The 20669-nt window shown below is 39.6% G+C and overlaps 1 protein-coding gene across 8 annotated transcripts in view; it reads left to right on the top strand.

Annotated features, from left to right (window-relative positions):
* Positions 1-20669, top strand: part of VWA3B (von Willebrand factor A domain containing 3B) — a 229576-nt gene that overhangs the window by 161293 nt on the left and 47614 nt on the right. For all 8 annotated transcript variants that reach the window (XR_005365788.1, XR_005365787.1, XR_005365789.1 and 5 more), the window contains exons 22-23: positions 342-546; positions 19360-19471. Coding sequence is in view for 5 of the 8 variants with exons in the window: in XM_038551081.1 (XP_038407009.1) it covers positions 342-546; positions 19360-19471 (317 nt within the window). In the remaining 3 variants the exon portion in view is untranslated. The remainder of the gene's footprint in view (positions 1-341; positions 547-19359; positions 19472-20669) is intronic.

The following is a 20669-nucleotide window of genomic DNA, read 5'->3' as shown; positions in this document are numbered from 1 at the left end:
AATGGTAGGCCTAGGCAGAAAGGAATGGGCTCCCAATATGCCCAAAAAAATTGGAGAAAAAAAAAAGCTATATATATCAAACTTCTTCAAGATCAGATCATCAGATTAGGTAGTAGGGAAGAATGCCTACCATAATTCACAAAGATGGTTATTTTTAACTCATGTAAGCTACCACAGTCTTGATGGACTGTCGAGTGTGCCTGTGGTTCTGTCAGCTGATAACCTGACATCTGTCTGAGAGATGGTTCTCAGGGGAGGTTTTGCTGGAAAATCATCTTTCCATGTGTTTTCTATTATCACTTTCTTTGTCTTTTTTCCTCCTTTTTTTTTTTAATTTTTAGATTAGATGCATATAAGCCCATGCGGTACTTAGAGAACAAGGCAGCTTTAAACAGGGCATTAGAACGGTTGAATTGGCCCATTTCATTGAAGGAGCTGTCGATGCTGGAAAATGAAATCCTTGCTGGGAAAATGTACATCCAACAGGCTATGGAACTCCAGGAGGCTGCCAAGAAGGAGAATCATGCAAACAAGTCACAAGGAGAGGTAGGTGCCCTGGAGGCATCTATATGTCCTCCCTCCTTCCTGTCCCAAATCATTGCCATCCCTGTGTTGGCCTTCCTCTCCCTCTCACCTTCCTCCACAGTGATCTCTTTTTTTTTTTTTTTTAAAGATTTATTTATTTATTTATGATAGACATAGAGAGAGAGAGAGAAAGAGGCAGAGACACAGGAGGAGGGAGAAACAGGCTCCATGCACCGGGAGCCCAACGTGGGACTCGATCCCAGGACTCCAGGATCGCACCTTGGGCCAAAGGCAGGCACTAAACCGCTGCGCCACCCAGGGATACCCCCACAGTGATTTCTATAAGAGTTAAAGCCAACTCAGTTAAAGTGTGTGAGGACTTTTTTTCAACAGAAAGGAAATGCCATTTGATTTTACTATGACCTTCTTTTTTAAACAACAGTCCTCTTAATTAAAAAACAAAACTAAGAGGGATCCCTGGGTGGCTCAGCAGTTTAGCACCTGCCTTCAGCCCAGGGTGTGATCCTGGAGTCCCGGGATCGAGTCCCACGTCGGGCTCCCTGCGTGGAGGCTGCTCTCCCTCTGCCTGTGTCTCTGCCTCTCTCTCTCTCTCTTTCTCTCTCTCTCTCTCTCTCTCTTTCTCTGTGTCTCTAGTGAGTAAATAAATAAAATCTTAAAAAAAAAAAAAAAACTAAGCAGAAGTATAATATGGAGACCAAAGGCCTGAACCTTGCTATGAGCCAGACCAGGGTCCAGCCTCAGATCTGCACCTAATCCCTATGTTATTTTAGCCAGTTACTCCAGCTCTCTAGATTTTAAGGTTTTTTGTTTGTTTTGTTTAGATTTTAAGTTTTTTAATCTGTAAAATAATAATATTACTAGTATCTGCCTCATAGGGCTATTATGAGAGTAAAATGACTTTTTAAAATACTTCATGTTGAAAGCCACCCCCGTAAATGTTAGTAATTATTATTAATAAAACATACCTTTCAAAAAGAAAAAATATCTGACTGCCTTGTTATTACCACTGTGGATCACTTACTTTTAGCTTTCTTGTCCTCTTTAAGTTTTTTCACATAGAAACAGGGTTTACATAATCATTTCATATTCGGCTCTTTTCCTTAATTGCAGTATAGGTGATACGTGATGTTAATTAGTCTCAAGTGTACCAACATAGTGCTTTGACAATTTAATATGTTCTGCCGTGCACCACAGTGTAGCTACCCTCTGTCAGCACACAATGCTATTATAGTGCCATTACAGTGTGTTACAGTGCCATGTATTCCCTGCACTGTATGTTTCATCCCCAGGAGTCACTCATTCCATAACTAGAAGCCTGTAGCTCCCACTTCCCTTCACCTATTCTGCTCATCCCCCCACTCCGTCCTGTCTTGCAACCATCAGTTCTCTGTATTTATGGATCTGATTCTGCTTCTTTTTATTTGTTTTGTTTTTTAGATTCCACATACAAGTAAAACCATATGGTTTTTTTCTTTCTCTGTCTGACTTATTTCACTTAGCATAGTACTCTCTGGGTCCATCCTTTTTGTCACCGATGGCAAGATCTCATTCTTTTTTATGGTTTAGTGATGTTTCACTGGGTATATATATGTATACACACACACACACACACATGCATGCACACACACCTTCTTTACCCATTCATCTATCAGTGGATACTTGGGTTGCTTCCATATCTTGGCTATTGTAAATGATGCTGCAGTAAACAATAGGGTGTCTGTATCTTTTTAAATGAGTGTTTTTATTTTCTTCGGGTAAATCCCCAGTAGTGAAATTAATGGATCATATGGTAATTCTATTTTTAATTTTTTGAGGAATCTCCATGCTGTTTTTCCACAGTACCTCATCAATTTACATTTCCACTAACAGTTCATAAGAGATCCTTTTTCTCCAGATCCTTGCCAACACTTGTTTTTTTTCTTCTTGATACTAGCTATTCTCACTGGTGTGAGATGGTATCTCCTTGTGGTCTTGGTTTGCATTTCCCTCATGATTAGTGATATTGAGCGTCTTTCTATGTGTCTGTTGGCCATCTGTATGTCTTTAGAAAAATGTCATATTCTGCTTTTTTTATTTGGCATTGTCTCATATGCTTTCTCAGATTTTTCTGAATATTCAGATTAATTTTTTGGTGGTTATATAATATTTCATGGCATGTATTTTACCCTGATTTATTTGATTCTTCACTGAGTATTAGACATTTGGAATATTTTCAGTTTTATTTCACTTGTATTAATGACTTCTATGGTGCATTTGGTTTATTCTGTTAGGACAAATTCTCAGGAGTGGAATCCTTGGTTCAAAGGGCATGAATATTTTGGGGCTCTAAATACTTGTTGCCAATATAATACTCCCTTTCTGACTGTGTGTGGGGTGTGTAGACCTGGAATAAATCATTTGAAATCTTACTGAATTCTGTGTAATTTTGGTATATTCACTATATATTCCCAAAATATATACCAAAGAACTGACCTTAGAGTTTCATCATTTCGGTTTCAGTCATTGCTAAGTGATACTGGCTTTGCTTGATTTTAAATTCTGTATTTGCTGCTCTGGATTCTTTGATTCTGTTTTGACTCTGTTTTTCTTTAGTTTTTTCTCCAACAAATCTCACTTTCCCCCTCCATTGTAGAAAACTATGTCTTTTGTGCAGAATGCAAATATTTTATCACAAAATATCTCATGGCTATTAATGTTATTCAAACAAAATAACTTCCCCAAAGAATTGTTTAGTATTCCCTTGGGAGGCACCATCTGATGCCTCCAAATATCTGGCTATCTGTTGGCCCTCACTGGATGCCCTGTGGGCACCCAAAAGTCAAGAAGACAAGTGAATTAACTCCCTGTCCCTGAAAATCTGCTCGTCTTTTCATCATGCCTCTTCTCTGTTCTTTTATTTTTTCACTGACATACTTATGAGTTCCTGCAAGGTGCCAAGCACTATTCTAGGTACTAAAAGTACCTAAACAGACAACCACATCCCACCTATATTCTAGTCAGGAAGAAAGACTAGTACAAGTCCCAAATGAGGGACTTGCCCAAACTGAACTATAGAGACAGTGCCTAACAGCAGATTTTGCTAGCATTATTTTTTTTCTATACTTTATATTAAATTTAAAAATGGGAAGTTTTGCAAAAAAAAAAAACAGCTCTTGTAATTCAGAATAACAATAGTGTGTTCTACTTGATTTGTCTGGAATCCTGGGAATCAAAAGTTCATTGTTCATGAGATATGAATTTAATTGTTCTATTTTTTTATTATCTTAACCACAAAGTGGGAATAAAAATACTTTATATCATTTCTTTATCCAAAAATACTTGTTCATTTCTTATCACAGGTCAGATTCTATGCTTGGCACAGGTGACCTCAGGCAGTGAAGAGCCTGTCTCAATCTTTTCTCTCTACTTGGGGGCCCCCCAAGGTGATAATATACAATGGACACAATATGGGGTTTATTAACTGCATTGAAGACATGGGTCCAGCTTGGTGAAGATGTATTGGAACAGAATGTAACATCCATGAGAGCTAAGACCTTGTTTGGCCTTTTTTTTTTTTTTTAAGATTTTATTTATTTATTCATGAGAGACACAGAGAAAGGCAAAGACATAGGCAGAGGGAGAAGCAGGCTCCATGCAGGAGAGCCCAATGTGGGACTTGACCCCAGGATTCCAGGATCACACCCTGAGCTGAAGGCAGACACTCAACTGCTGAGCCACCCGGCATCCCTTGTTTCACATTTTTTGTAGCCAACTGAGAATGGCACATGGTGGACACTTGACAACCATTTATTGAATAAATGGAACCCAGATCCTTATAGCAGAGGATTATAAATGTGAAAACAGAGGCATACACATAGACCAATTGGAAGGTGGGGAAAAGTGAACTGGGTAGTTGGAGGAGGCTCCACAAAGGGGATAGTTAAATTTGATCTGGAATGATGTATAGGATTTAAGGGTTTGGGTGTGCAAAATGTTCTGAGTGAAAGAAATGGCCTATGCAAAGGCAGGGAGGTGGGATGAGCATGGCATGTTCATCAGGGATATAGCAGAACATAAGATAGGAAAGGGAAGATGGCACCAGAATACAAGGGATGTGGAATTCTCTTAGGAAATGGAAACCCAGGGAAGAGTTTTCAGCAAGTGGAAGACATTAACAGATTTGTATTCTGACAGCAGGATGAGGCCCAGTGTAGGAGGGAAAGACCCAGACTGGGTGCAAAACTCTGTTGAGCAGTGTTGAGTCCTTGAGCCAAGCCAGAACAGTGAGGAAGAAATAGAGAAAAGAGATATGAGCTCGTAGAAAGTGAATGTGCGGGCTGAACCGCAAAGCAAAGCTGAGGATGCCCAAAAACTTTCTGTCTTGGACATGGGAGAAACAAGCACTGTTAACTCTTCATCTCTGCTCCTCAGAGACAGATGTTCCCTGGGCAGCCCAATCTAATCACCTTGTCATTCTCTAACCCCTGGCCACATTTTTGTTCTTTTCACAGCACAATTCACTTGACATTATGTACTTGTTTGTTTATGATCTATCTTCTCTACTAGAATGAAGGTGGCCTTGGTCCATTTTATTCTAGGCATTCCCAGTGCCTAGAAAGTGTTTGGTACCTTGTAGACATTCATAAGTATTCAAATGACTGAATGAAAGAATGAATAAGAGGAAGAACATATTTTCTGGGAAAGGTAATTCACTTTCCTCTTGATTCTTAGGTGTCCCTGGGGTATCCAGGTGAGAAAGGCCACATGTTTGGAGCTTAGAAGAGAAGTCTGAGTTGAGATAGTTTGAAGGTCATCTGAGGTAGTGAGAAAAAAATAGACAGTGGAAAGAATGAAGACAAGAAAGTTAGAGGAGCCAGAGGGTTCAGGGTAGAGTGCATGATGTGAGAGCCCAAGCAGAGACGAAGAAAACCCTGGATTTGGAGTCACAGGCCTGCGTGCAGTTTCAGCGCTGCAAGTTTCTAGCTCTGTGGCCTTATTTAGGCCCCTAAGCCTAGTTTCCTCATCTTTAAAATAGAAAAAGCACCTACCTTAAGGTGGTTGCTAGATAATGCACATAGTATGCTTAGAGCAGCATGCAGCCCCAAGAGCTCAACAGTAAATGCACTCAACATGTATGACCCACTACTGCTAAATCCATTGTTCAAGTTTTTATGGAGGAGTTTTGAAAAGTCATACAGAAGGATGTCTCCAAGCCATTTGATTTGGCAAGAAGATCATTAGTGATCTTAGAATAATTTCATAGAATTCTGAGAGCAGAAGCTAGTTTGCAGTGGGTGAAGGAGTGGGTAGAACTGAAGAAAGCGGGTATAAGAAGTGAAGCTTTTGTTTCAAGATCTTCAGAGAGAAGGGAAGGAGAAATAGATGAGGAACTATTGGCATGAACTTGAAACATGAGCTTGAGGAACTTGAGGATGAGCCAGAGTGAGACAAGACATTTAGTGTGTATAATGGTATTGATGGGTCCCACTGCTGCCCCCTTCTTGGTCAGGGGCTAAAGTTTCCCCTTCACTGCCCTGTCAGCACACAGGGTGTGCAAAGCTCCCAAAGTCTGTTCTGGGAAGCGTCCATATGCCCAGCACAGTTATCCACAGGTAATGAATTGAGGTGGGGGGATGGCTTTCACACTTGGCATCTTATCTTCAGAGTCCTTTCCACTCTTAGCATAGCCCTTAGCAGTGAGATATCTTGTATATTACTTTCTTAAAATGTACTTCTCACCATGTGTGATCATTATGAGATATTTTAATTCTATATCTGCCATACCCCACTGGCTTGACTTTATGACCCACTAACAGGTCTTGCTCTCCTGTTGTGAAAAAATATTGGTTGGGACCAAAGCTCAAGATTGCAAGGGCTTATATGACCTAGGGTGAAAATTCATCACAGATGAAAGTCATTTTTATATTTATATTTTTGATTCATATATAAATATAGTCTGATTATAAATTCTTTTAGCAAAGGCCAAAGATTCTGATGAATGATTGTAAATTGGAGAGCAAGAAACCGTCAGTTATTTATTAAGGTCCTCTGGAATTTATTGATAACATGTGACAAAAGGTGATCAAAGTTTGTTAGGAATGGGGATCCAATTGGAAATGCCCACACACAGAAGGAAGTGGCCAGTGGTCACTTTCCTCTACTTAATCCACACCAGGGCATGTCATGCAGTCTGGATGTCTTTGGTTCTCTGATATGTAGTCATTCCACTGGTTCCTGAGTTTGGGACAGCTTTGTGATTTTTCTGTTGGTGAGGATCAGATGTGGTGAGAAGTGGCAAAATATGATGATGTTAGGGTCACCTGTACCTTGCTTTTTCCACTCAGGCTTTGACTGACAGTCCTATGTTGTCCCCAGGATCAAACCTGAGGGGAGAACTATCATCCCACCTGCTCTATCATCCCACCACCATGGTCACAGTTGTGCATGGCTGAAGAATTGCTTACCCTATTTCCATAACCCACTAGTTTCGTGGTGTCCCTAGAGACAGGTGCTTGGTTCACAGACCACGTAATGAAAGGAAAATTCTGAAGTATGAAATTTTAAATTCCCCTTGAAAACTCCCTCCGTTCACACCCTTCTTATTGTCATGATTACAAATTTTACCATCATTTGCCAGTCAGAATTGTACTAAGGTGGAAATCACCTCTGGTCATCTGAATTATAATTAACCTTCCATAGTTTTTCCCGGGAATCTGGTATAGGCAGCCCAGCCATTCTATCCTACAACATATCCTTACTAAATAAGGATTATTCTCCAGAGCAAATCCCATAGAACTCAGGCCCAGAAAGACCCAGCAGGCTCTTCACACTTATAACCCTGACTTCCTTGGAAAATTTGGAGGCAGAAAATCCTGTGAAGCATCTGTAAACAACCCTAAAAGAGTTCTTGGGAATGGATCTACACAGGTGGCCACACATGTTTATTTCTCCAAGTTGTGACCAGCAAGAAGTCTGGAATCCATGGTCTTTAGGGATGGTGCATTGAGTGCTCCACTCCATGAAAAACTAATCCAGGAGAGTGCTGGTGAGGATACAAGTGAGGCTAGGTGAGGTGGGACTAGAAGAATGAGAGAAGGAGAGAGACCTTTGGGGCTGGAAAACATCGTCAGGAAAACAGTGACTTTGTATAAGAGAAAGTTGGTTGGGAAGATTTAGAGAGAGATTTAAATTTTGAGTTGTATAAAATGGAGTCAGAATGAGTAGAACTGTTATCTTTGCTCCTAAATAATGGTTGGACCCATTGTCATTCTTGCATTTTACAATTCTTAGTATTTCCTCTTTAAGGTCAGCAAATGCTCCAGGCTGGCCTTGTCCTTTAAAGGGAGAAGGGAGACCTCCCACCATTACCCTTTACAACTAGGCAGCCTTCCTCATTTACTGGGAAAACTTGAGTCTGTTCTCCTGATCCCAGAGTCTGGTAGGAAGGCTGACTCTGGTGACTGTGAATTGTTCTTAGCAGCACATAAGATCTCCTGGTGGGAGGGCAGAGAATTAACAAGTCTGGGTTGTGCATCTGTGATGTTGCCATCACAGAAGGAATGACACATGCACATTCAGACGAGCACCTTGGAGGTGAGTTAACACCTGGAGACCTCAAATAGGCTCTTGAGGGGTGATGGTGGGAGGTGTAGCCGGGTGGAGCTGAAGTCTCAGAGACAACAAGGCGCACTGATTGGACAGGACAGAGTGCTAAAGGGAGAGTGCCACCAGCCTCGTGACTGTGCCAGTTAGCTGGAGTTAAGACCCTAGAGTACCAATCACTGGAGGAAATTGAAAAGGGGAAAAAAAACTCACACCAAATTTAAATATTATCTCAAAAGTTTTATGTCTAGGATCCTGATGTTCAGGCATGGGAAGAAGGGTGTCAGCTCTAGGGAATCCCCGAGGTGACAAAAATAACAGCCAGATTGTCTTTTCATTCTTCTAAAGCTAAAGACAACCCTCTTTGCTGGAGGTTTTAGCTGAGCAGACCTCAACATTGTCCTGCCACTAGGTTTTTTCTCTACCCTCAAGGTTTAGGGATGGTTATTGACTTCCCCATCTGGAGGAGAACGGAGTGTGGAGGGCTTATCAGTAGGGTCCAGGCAGGAAACAGAATCCCTTTCAGTCAGTTCAAGTGAAGAAACATTAATGCAGTGGGCTGCTCATAAAGGTGGATATAGGTTTAAGGCAGCCAATGGGATTTGGGGCCCCCAGTCACAGCAATAGCAGGAAGTTGTCATCACCCCTAGACTTGAAAGGGTAGAAGGAAATGGTGCTCCTGGAGCCCTCTGAGAGCTAAGTTCACTAGCAGGAGTAGGAGGTCATTCTAGAGAGACAAAGGTCAGAGAAGAAGCATGAAACCAACACCCCAGTCTTTCCTCCTCCTGCTGCCCTCTGACCACCTGCTGCCATTGGCTCACCATGTCCAGAAGCCAGCCAGCAAGGGAAATAAATCAGATAATCCATGGAGGTCAGCTTCCTGGGGCATGGAGCAGGGCAGGGCAGAATGGATTTAGGAGCAGGTGGGTGGACCAGAGCAGCCAGCCACAAAGATGTCTTGAGAAGTTTTCTTAAAGGCCCAGCATTTATTTTTATATTATAGCCTTGTGTGAGATACATACTTGTATATAGTAGATAGCTGGTTATGGTCCACACTTCAGGCAGGGATACAAAAGTAACTCCAGTATCTGGCTTTTGTTTCTCTCTGGAGCAGCAACATATGGATAATTGAATCAGTAGCATCCGAATTACAGATGACAAGGCTGTGGTGATTTTCAGATTTAAATATTTAAAACATTTCACATTTTTGTCTTTGATTTTTCCCAGAAAGAGCAATGAAGAAATATTCCTTGAGATGATGTTATAGGTTTGCTCTTCACTAGGGAAATAATTTTATGCAGCGTCTAACGCATATATATTAGGTTCCTTGCCACTACCAAAGAAAGAAGAAGTAGGGGGAGAGGGAGGAGAAGGAGGAGTAGAAGAAGAAGAAAAGCAATCTTTTTTTTTTTTTTTCCCCACAAAAGCCCTTTGAGTTGCAATTGATCAAGGTTTGTTGGAGATTTTACTTTCAGAGTGGTTAGCTCCATAGCCCAGCACTGCGTGGTATTAGGGAGCAGAGGATGGTTTTGTGGTTCAGAGTTCCATCCTGTGATTGGTTTCCTGTGCTTTCTGAGGAGCCACACACAGCAAAGAACCACAAACTAGAGGGAGTGCTAAAGCCAGGCAATCTGTGATCTGCTCAGGAAGCAGGCCTCAGGAGAAGAAAGTGAAAATTGCATCTAATTTCTGGAGATGTGTGTTTCTTGTGTTGTGTTTTCCAAAGTTATACTATTCCCCAAGGAAGACAGAGGAAAACAACTCCAGGAAAGCATGCCCCAACCCCCTGTTTGGATTTTATTTTTTTTATTTATTTATTTTTTATATTAAATTTTATTTTTATTTTTTTAAAGATTTTATTTTTTTTTAATTTATTTTTTATTGGTGTTCAATTTACCAACATACAGAATAACCCCCAGTGCCCGTCACCCAATCACTCCCACCCCCCGCCCTCCTCCCCTTCTACCACCCCTGTTTGGATTTTAAAGCAAGGCTAGGTGTCCAAGACTCCTTCAAGGGGGTGATAATCCTCTCTGCATGTCTGCCTGGCCACAGCGTTCCCCTTAAGCTGTGGACTCATATGCAGTATCCTTAGTGTCCCTGTGGGCCCCAGTGCTGACCTGCTGTGCTCCTGAGAGGTCTTACAAGAAGACTTAACTTCCTTATCAGAAGGGCAGGGCCAAGGCAGAGCTTCACTCCTTTGGCATGATGGTTTGCCTCCTGTTAAAATGCAAATGCCCTGGGAAGGGAAGCACATGAAGCTCTCAGACTCATTTACTTGGGTGATCACTCCATGACCAAGAGGGGCTGGGCAGGAGTTGGCCACTCGTGATACACATTTTCCTATAAGGCCTCCTCATTCTCTTTCCAGAACCTGTTTTTAAAAGGGATGCAGATCCTAGATAATCTCAGGGTCAAGGAAACTCCTCTAAATCTGAATGAGAACAGAGATAGTGAAGGTCAGCAAATGCCCAGGCTGGCCTTGTCCTTTTCACTACGATTTTAAAGGGAGTTGAATTATTTACAGAGATGGTTTGCAAATGTTCTGGTCTTATATTTAGGTATCCTAGAGAGAGGAAAGGTCAAAACCTTTGATGATACTATGAGTATTATCTTGATTACAGCAGTCACAGACTTTAATTGGTCTTAAAGAGAAAACATGGAGAGAGAAGCATGCTGGAGCTGCTGGGTGTCAGCAGTTCCTTGATTTGGGGCAAAAAAAATCTAGTAGTGGTTTCAAAACAAGATTTGGAACCAAAGACTAGTTCTAGTTAAGTTGTAGAAATGCTCTCTATACCTAATGTGGAAGCACATTGTCAAGTGGAAAATTTTAAAGCATCAAACATTTAGTAACTTCAATGTCCCACTAATGCAAACCTGAGAGCATGACCTCGAAATTAAATAATAAAGGAGGGTGGCTCCATTTTTGATCCTGCTCTACACCGCCTGGTAATTGAATCTGACAAAGAAATGAATTGGATTCTCTAAATTTTGGAAACAAGGCAAAATCAAATTATCCAGTGGCCAGCATCATTGCCCATCTGACCTCCACACTGAGACTAGCATGCAACTGTTCTCATGCACCTAAGCCTAGATATATGTTGCCTTATTTGTTGGTAGCATTTTTGTTTTCACTCTCTACCCCCTTCTGACTTGTCTTCCGTAGATTTCTTTGTGAAATAAGTCAGTCAAGAAGGACAAATATCATGTGATTTCAGTCATATGTGGAATTTAAGAAACAAAACAGATGAACATAGGAGAAGGGAAAGAAAAATAAGAGGAAAATTGAGAGGGAGGCAAACCATAAGAAATGGTGAAGTCTAGGAAATAAACTGAGGGTTGCTGGAGGGGAAGTGGGAGGGGGAATTAGGTAACTAGGCATTAAAGAGGGCACTTGATGTAATGAGCACTGGATGTTATATGCAACTGATGAATCACTAAATTCTGTCTCTGGAACTAATTTTTTAAAAAAGGAATAAAAACCCAAAAAACTCAATAACATGTTGTATTTTATATGTGCATAGATAAAGCATGCCAGGAAAAGACACGGCTGTACAGTATCTCTAAAATCTTTGGCAAGATTCAAAAATTGTGGCACATCATCTTTCTGGAAAGGTGCTTTCAACATTGTGGCTGAAGAGATGATGGTGTGTCTAGCTGCCCTTATTGCTGTCTTTCCATCTTGGCAAACCAGTGTCATGTTTCTATGGAATGAACCATTGTACTAAAGTTGGCCGTATAAGTTTGCTTTCCCATGGCTATTCTACTTAACCTGTGGTGTAGCTGAATTGGTTTTGTAAGGATATGAATGAATCATTGAGGGTACAGTGAATAGTTCCTTCCATAAAGCTACATGTTGTAGAAACAACCAGAAATGAATTATTGCCAATAGTAGTAACAGTTGGACTCAAAAGCAGAGTAAATGTGTTGCGTGTACAAAGCTCTTTAGTTCTATAATGGTCCTTTCAGGTGAACCCATAGGTATATGAGTAATTTGAAGTAGTTGATATTTTTCAGCCAGGCATTTTCTCAGATGGCAGTTTTCAAGGTGTGAAAAATGAACATGATAGCACTCTGTGTTGCTACTGTTAATTTTGTTGCCCATCCAGGGAAGGTCTTCACAGAGTAAATGATGATTCTATATTAGTTGAATTGGGAAGTGAGTGACAACTATAGAGAGAAAAAAAAAAGCTCTCTGATGATTTCAGGCCATTGACTTCACAGGTTTGTACCTATGAAAATATAGAAAGCATTTTTATCAATACTCCAAAATCAATATTTGGAATCTAGAGATAAAGGGGGCTAGTTACATGATGTGATTTTACTCATTTAGAACTTTTAAATATATCTAGGCATAGATTCTAGTAAGTGGCTTATCTCTTATGTTGATGAAATCTGAAGGGGGGAAGTTGCCTTTCTGGGATCAACGTGGACATCTTTTTGGAAATCAGGATGTTATCCATCTGGAGGTGGAGAGGCTGTCTGGTGACCTCCATGGTTGCTTGGTCTGTGATGTGGACAGTGTGATATGAAGCAAGGTGGGTTTATAAGTTAAACTGTATGTAGAGGTGATGTTTTTAAACAACAGCTGATTTAACTTGGCATGTTTCAGATTCCCAAGATTCTAACTTCTATCAGTAATGAGAATATTTTACCTGGAGATTTCCACTGAGGAAATGATTATAGGAAACTAGTATGGGCATCTCTTTGGAGTATTATGATGGAATATCGTGCTACTCATGTTCACGGTTCTGGTTATTGCATTGCCCTTAGGTTAAAAAAACTGCAAAAAAAGATATCATGCTAGTGTCCTAGTCTTTGTATATACATGGTCTCACAGTTTCTCCAGTAGTGCAGAAAAAGGTCTAGTAAGGCCTAGATTCTTCTGGACAGAAATATGAATTAGGAGATATTAGAAGTCATTTAGTTTGTACCATCTCTTTACTTATGCAGAAATTAAAGCCCCCAAAATGTTAAAAGATTGCAAAGTCACACAGCCAACTAGCCAGCAGTTGGTCCTATTTCTCCTGTCTCTTGGTCCAGCTTCTGCCCTTTAAGGCCATCTCCGACTGCAGTAGGTCATTCTGAAGCTCCCGTGGGAAGGATTACTTAGGTTTCTCATCTGAGTAAAAGCCCAGAAACAAATAGGTAATATTCACTATATGCCCCAGTGATGTTGGGGCATTCTCTTTGACATAATAACTGCATCGGTAAAAATAGACATTCCATAAGGATGGAGGAACTCCAGCGAAATCAGGTGAAAATGGAGCATCATAAATAGAAGAGTGGTATTCAGCTTACATTTGTATCCATGGCTGCATAGGCCACAACCTGCACAGGTGTGAAGTCTTGTTAATATCCCACAGTTCCTTCAAGAGCCCTTAACTCCTTTGGTTCATTATTTCATTACTTCTGAGGCCCTGGCTCTATGTTTTCATCTGCCCAGATAAACCATACTCCCACTTCTTTTGATGAACCTAAAAAGCATCTCTAAACAGATCCAAATGTTAGATGGCTGCAACAAAATCCGGTAACATCAGGGCACCAGGAAAATGAGCCTACTTATTTCCAGAGCCCAAATTGTACTGAACATGAATAGTGACCCAAGAGCAAATTGTGTTCAGAGTTTCTGAAGTTATTTAAATGTTTATAGTCAATTGTTTTCATAAATTAGAGTCTTCCTTAACTGAAGACCAGTATATGGATGCATAAAATATGCATTGAAGGCTTTATTTGAAATATAGCTATACCATTGCAAAAAAGTGACATCAAAAAGCATGTAGAAGCACTTTATATTGTGGAGGAGAGGGACATTTGATGATCTGTGAAAAGAAGAAGCTAGAGAATGATGTCATGGGGGCACTCTGATTAGGATGGAGGACTCATTTCATTGAGAAAACCAAGTATTAGTAAGTTAATGGTCAGGAAATTTCTTTTTAATGAAACAAATCTAAGGAAAAATCCCCCATTTCACAATGTAGTGATCTGAAGAAAATAGACCTTTTTGGTTTATCTTTTAAGAATAAGTTCAGAAGGTTGTGTGCTCATTCATTCATTCAGCCCACTGTATGCAAAACACCCTGAACAGCTCATAAAACAAACCAGAAATAAATGATTGTCTATTTTTACCTTTTTTAAAAAAACACAGATATATGGAAATTTGAGTTTCATATTGTAAAATTTACCTACTTCAGGTAGGTAAATTTCAGTAAAACTGACAAAGCTGTCAACACCCACCAAATCCAGTTTCAGAATATTTCCATCATCCCAGAAAGATCCCTCCTGCCCATTTACAATCATCTCTGCACTCCCAATTCCAGATAACAATTAATTTCTATTTCTATAAATTTGCCTTTTCTGTGCATTCTTCATATAAGTGGTTGAATAATATTTCATTGTATGGATATATGACATTTTGTTTATCCTTTTTCCCCAGTTAATGGACATTTGGATTATTTCTACTTTTTCATTATTGTGAATAATACTGATATGAATACATACAAGTCTCTGTGTGGTATAAGTTTTCATTTTTCTTGACTAGATATCTAATAATGGTATTTCTGGGGCATATAGTAAGTTCATGTTTAATTTTAAAAGAAATTACAAAAAATTTCCCAGAAGTATTGAAAATCAATTGACCATAAATGTAGACATTTGTTTCTGGACTCTGACTACTATTCCAGTGACGATAAGACTATCCTCATGTCAGTACTGCACTTTCTTGATAACAAGTTTTGAAATCAAGAAATATAAATCCTATAAATATATGTTCTTTTTCCACATTGTTTTGGCACTTTTATTTATTTTTAAAAAGATTTTATTTATTTGACAGAGACCATGCATAAGTGGAGGGAAAGTCAGGCAGAGAGAGAGGGAGAAGCAGGCTCCCCACTGAGCAAGGAGCCCAATGTGTGGCTTGATCCCAGGACCCTGGGATCATGACCTGGGCCAAAGGCAGACACTTAATCAACAGAGCCACCCAGGTGCCCCCTTTTTGGCACTTATAATTTTAGTATCTCAATTTCTACAAAAAACTTACTGAGATCTTGATATGAATTATATTCGATCTATAGGTCTGTTTGGGAAAAACGACTATTAACAATATCAAGGCTTCCAATCCATTAAGATGATATGTCACTCATTAGACCTTTAGTTTCTCTTAGTAATGTTTTTTTTTTTATTGCAGTTCAATTTGCCAACATATAGCATAACACTGAGTGCATCCCGCCAAGTGCCCCCATCAGTGCCCATCACCCAGTCACCCCCACCCCCCGCCCACCTCCCTTTCTACCACCCCTTGTTCGTTTCCCAGAGTTAGGTGTGTCTCATGTTTTGTCACCGTCACTGATATTTTTACTCATTTTCTCTCCTTTCCCTTTATTCCCTTTCACTAATTTTTATATTCCCCAAATGAATGAGACCATATAATGTTTGTCCTTCTCCGATTGACTTATTTCACTCAGCCTAATACCCTCCAGTTCCATCCACATTGAAGCAAATGGTGGGTTATTTGTCATTTCTAATGGCTGAGTAATATTCCATTGTATACATAGACCAAATATTCTTTATCCATTCATCTTTTGATGGACACCAAGGCTCCTTCCGCAGTTTGACTATTGTGGACATTGCTGCTATAAACATTGGGGTGCAGGTGTTCTGGCATTTCACTGCATCTGTGTCTTTGGGGTATATCCCCAGCAGTGCAATTGCTGGGATGGATTGGAAGAATTAATATTGTGAAAATGTCAATGTTACCCAGGGCAATTTACACATTTAATGCAATCCCTATCAAAACACCATGGACTTTCTTCAGAGAGTTGGAACAAATCATCTTAATATTTGTGTGGAATCAGAAAAGACCCTGAATAGCCAGGGGAATATTAAAAAAGAAAACTAGAGCTGGGGGCATCATGATGCCAGATTTCAGGTTGTACTACAAAGCTGTGGTTCTCAAGACAGTGTGGTATTGGCACAAAAACAGACACAGATCAATGGAACAGAATAGAGAATCCAGAAGTGGACCCCTCAACTTTATGGTCAACTAATATTTGACAAAGCAGGAAAGACTATCCACTGAAAAAAAGACAGTCTCTTAGCAATGTTTCATAGTTTTCAGTGTATAGGTCTTTCACTTAAATTTAATCCTAAGTATTCTACTCTTTTTGATGCTGTTATAAATGGAATTATTTTATTTTCAGATTGTTCATAGCTGGTACATAGAAATACAATTGATTTTTTTTTGCATATTTGTCTCATATCATGACATCCTACTGAACTTGTTAATTAATTCTAGTAGTTGTTGGGTGGATTCCTTAGAGTTTTCTACATAGAAGATCATATCATTCCTAGATAAAGACAGTTTATTTATTCTTTCCAATCTGGATGCCTTTATTTTTTTCTTGCCTGATTGCACTGGCTGGAACCTCAAATACAATGTATAGGAGTGGCTGAGTTCTTTGCCTCCTTTCTGGTCTTAAGGGGAAATCATTCATTCTTTCACCATTAAGGATCATGTTTACTGTCGGCTTTTCATAGATGCTTTTCACCAAGGTGAGGAAGTTCCCTCCTATTCCCACCTTATTGAAAGTCTTTTCATGAAAAGGTGTTGGATTTTGTCAAATGCTCTTTCTCCATACATTAAAATAATACAGCTTTTGTCCTTTATTCTAGTAATGTAGTGTATCACTTTGATTTGTGGATGTTAAATCAGCTTTGCATTCTTGGGATACTTGGTTGTTGTGTACAATCCTTCTTGTATGTCGCTGGAGTTACTTGCAAATAGATTTTTGCATCTATATTCATGAGGGATATAGGTCTATACTTTCCTTTTCTTGTATCTTTGTCTGGTTTGGTATTGGGATAATAACTGGCCTTTCCTTCTCCTCTGTGTTTCCTGGAGTGCATCTCTCCAATCCTCCAGCAATGGTCCTCACATTTATTGGGAATTAAAAATATTGACTGTTCTAGATGATGTAATGGAGGCTTTGGAGTTTTAGGGGGAGTGGAGGGTGGCAGGAATTGGGTCTTTCTATTAATGATGAGTTTAACAAGCATAGAAAATAGGATTTTAGGGGATCTCTGGGTGGCTCAGCGGTTTAGTGCCTGCCTTTGGCCCAAGGCGTGGTCCTGGAGTCCCGGGATGGGGTCCTGCATCGGGCTTCCGGCATGGAGCCTGCTTCTCCCTCCTCCTGTGTCTCTGCCTCTCTCTCTCTCTCTATGTATCATTCATAAATAAATAAATAAATAAATAAATAAATAAATAAATAAATATTTTTTAAAAATTTTAAAAAAGAAAATAGTAAAAAAAAAAAAAGTGGGTATTTGTCATTTCTAATGGCTGAGTAATATTCCATTGTATACATACCCACCATTTGCTTCAACATGGATGGAACTGGAGGGTATTATGCTGAGTGAAATGAGTCAATCGGAGAAGGACAAACATTATATGTTCTCATTCATTTGGGGAATATAAATAATAGTGAAAAGGAATAGAAGGGAAGGGAGAAGAAATGGGTAGGAAATATCAGAAAGGGAGACAGAACATAAAGACTCTGGGAAACGAGCTGGGGGTGATGGAAGGGGAGGAGGGCAGGGGATGGGGGTGGATGGGTGATGGGCACTGAGGGGGGCACTTGATGGGATGAGCACTGGGTGTTATTCTGTATGTTGGCAAATTGAACACCAATAAAAAATAAATTTATTATTATAAAAAAAAGAAAATAGGATTTTAGAGTTAGACTCTACAAATCAAAATAATGCTACCGATTTCTTCATGTAGTGAACACAGCATGACATTCACTTCAAGCCTTGACTCATACGGTACTGTTTGGAAATTAGAGAGTGGTCCTTTCATTTGCTTTTACTGAAATTGCCTGTGGGTAAAATCTTCTGGAGAGATTATAACTGAGCTGGGCTTTGGACAGATTATTTGAACAGGAAGAACCTTGCTCATTTTTAAACATCTTTTTCCTCTGTATTTTTCAGAGTGGATCATTTCTGTTGATTTGTTTTCAGGCTTTTTTCTTCTGTCATATCAGTTCTGCTATTGAGCCCTTCCAGACATTGCGTTTCTTACTTCTAAGACTTTCATTTTTTTTATAGTTTATATTTCTCTGCTGAAAACAACTACCTTACCACTCATCTCAAGAGTATTCAACCACATGACCATGGTTATAATTGCTGATTTAAAGTCTTTATCTGATCTCAGTGTTATGATCTACTGATCACTTTTTAAAAAATTTTTTCAAACTCTTTTTTTCTTTTTTAAGATTTTATTTATTCATGAGAGACACAGAGAGAGAGGCAGAGACATAGATGGAGAGAGAAGCAGGCTCCCTACAGGGAGCCTGATGTGGGACTTGATCCCAGGACTCCAGGATTATGACCTGAGCCAAAGGCATATGCTCAAACACTGAGCAACCCAGATGTCCCTACTAATCACCTTTTAACTTTAGAATTGGTCATATTTGCTTGCTTTTTAAAAGTATGTTGTATTTTGGATTGTTTGCTGGATATATTGAATATTATGTATAAAGACCCTGGATCCTATTTAAATTCTTTGGAAAAGGTTCACTTTTTTGTGTTTTAACAAAATTTGAGTAAGTTTATTTATTTATTTTTTTAATTTTTATTTATTTATGATAGAGAGAGAGAGAGAGGCAGAGACATAGGCAGAGAGAGAAGCAGGCTCCATGCACCAGGAGCCCGATATGGGATTCAATCCCGGGTCTCCAGGATCGCGCCCTGGGCCAAAGGCAGGCGCTAAACCACTGCGCCACCCAGGGATCCCAAAATTTGAGTAAGTTTAGATTGCAAATATGTCTCACTTTTTATGGGCATTGGTTCCCATATATCAGTTCATAAATCCATGGTTTTTAAAAAATATTTATTTATTTGATAGAGAGCATGCACAGGGAGTAGGAGCAGAGGGACAGGCAGACTCCCTGCTGAATGGGGAGACCCACATGAGGCTCAACACAGGGCTCAATCTCAGGACCCTAAGATCATGACCTGACCCGAAGTCAGATGCTTAATTGACAGAGCCACTCAGGTTTTATATATATGTTTTAAAAGCCTATTCCCAATAACATAGAAAGTATTCCAGAGTGGTTATACTTCTGTATATTTTGATAGTGCAGTTCTCAATAGATAATCCCAAGCTACCTTGTATCTGTGATGGTCTGTGTTGATCTCTTTAAATCAATTATTAATTAATGTTTTATATTTTTTTAGCAACAAAAAGTTCAAGGAAATCCAACAAAGAAAACGAAATCAAAAAAATTGGATCCTCTCAAAGGTCAGAAAGTTATTGCAAGATGTGATGAAAATGGCTTTTATTTTCCAGGTAATATTTTCTTTTGTAATATTTCTTTGTTAAATAATATGATTATCAGGGACCCAAAGTTATCAAACTGTGTTTTCCCCAGAACACTGACATTTCATGGGCTGTACTAAGATAATATTCCATTTCTAAAATGAAATGATGATGGGGTTTCTACCTATATTTGTGGGGGAAAAAAGAGTCAGAAAATGTATATATTTTAATCTTTTATTTGTTTAATTAAAAAATTGTACTATACATCTAGTTCTATGTATGTAGTATGCCTAAAGTGCTGGTTTGGTGTAGTGAGCAAACAAATGAAAATTCTTGTCTTCACAGAGCTTATATTCTAGTAAGGGAGACAGACAAGCAAGCAAACAAATATATAGTGTGTCAGATACAATGCTATAAAGAAAAATCAAGCTACAAAGGGAATTGAGAATGTCAAGGTAAAGGCTGCAATTTTATTTTATTTATTTATTTATTTTTTACTTAAAGATTTTATTTATTTATTCATGGGAGAGACAGAAAGAGAGGCAGACACATAGGCAGAGGGAGAAGCAGGCTCTCTGTGGGGCGCCCGATGCAAGACATGATCCCAGAACTCTGGGATCACATCCTGAGCCACCCAGGCGTCCCGAAGGGTGCAATTTTAAATATGGTGGTCAATGAAGAACTTCTGGGGAAGGAAGGCAATGTGTGAATAAGATTATCTGGGGGAAAAGAGTCTTTTTTTTTTTTTTTAAGATTTATTTATTTGAGAGTGAGGGAGCACGAGCAGGGGTGGGGCACAGGGAGAGGGAGAGAGAGAATCCTCAAACAGACTCCATGCTGAACAATCCTCCGGATGTGAGGCTCTACCCTAGGACCCTGAGATCATGACCTGAGCTGAAGTCAAGGGTCAGATGCTTAACCTACTGAGCCACCCAGACACCCCTGGGGGAAGAGTCCTAAGTAGAGGGAACAATAGTACAGAGACAGAGTCCTGAGGCTGGGGTGCATATGGCATGTTGGTGGAAAGGTCCAGTGTGGCTAGACCTGAGAGCTTTTCCCAAGAGTTTCTGGGACATGTGATCCTGAAGGAATCAGCCAGGTGAAGTTCAAGTGAGAGCCTTGTGGACAGTAAAAGTGATATGTAGCTAGAGATGGAAAAAAAAAACATTTTATATCTAGAGAAATAAAACAGATTACGACTAGAACCCAGAAAGCAAAGAAAGGGGAG

This window comes from Canis lupus, chromosome 10 (assembly GCF_011100685.1).
Source record: "Canis lupus familiaris isolate Mischka breed German Shepherd chromosome 10, alternate assembly UU_Cfam_GSD_1.0, whole genome shotgun sequence".
Classification (NCBI taxonomy): Eukaryota; Metazoa; Chordata; class Mammalia; order Carnivora; family Canidae; genus Canis; species Canis lupus.
The sequence above is the reverse complement of the archived record's forward strand: the minus strand, read 5'-3'. Positions and strand labels throughout refer to the sequence as shown.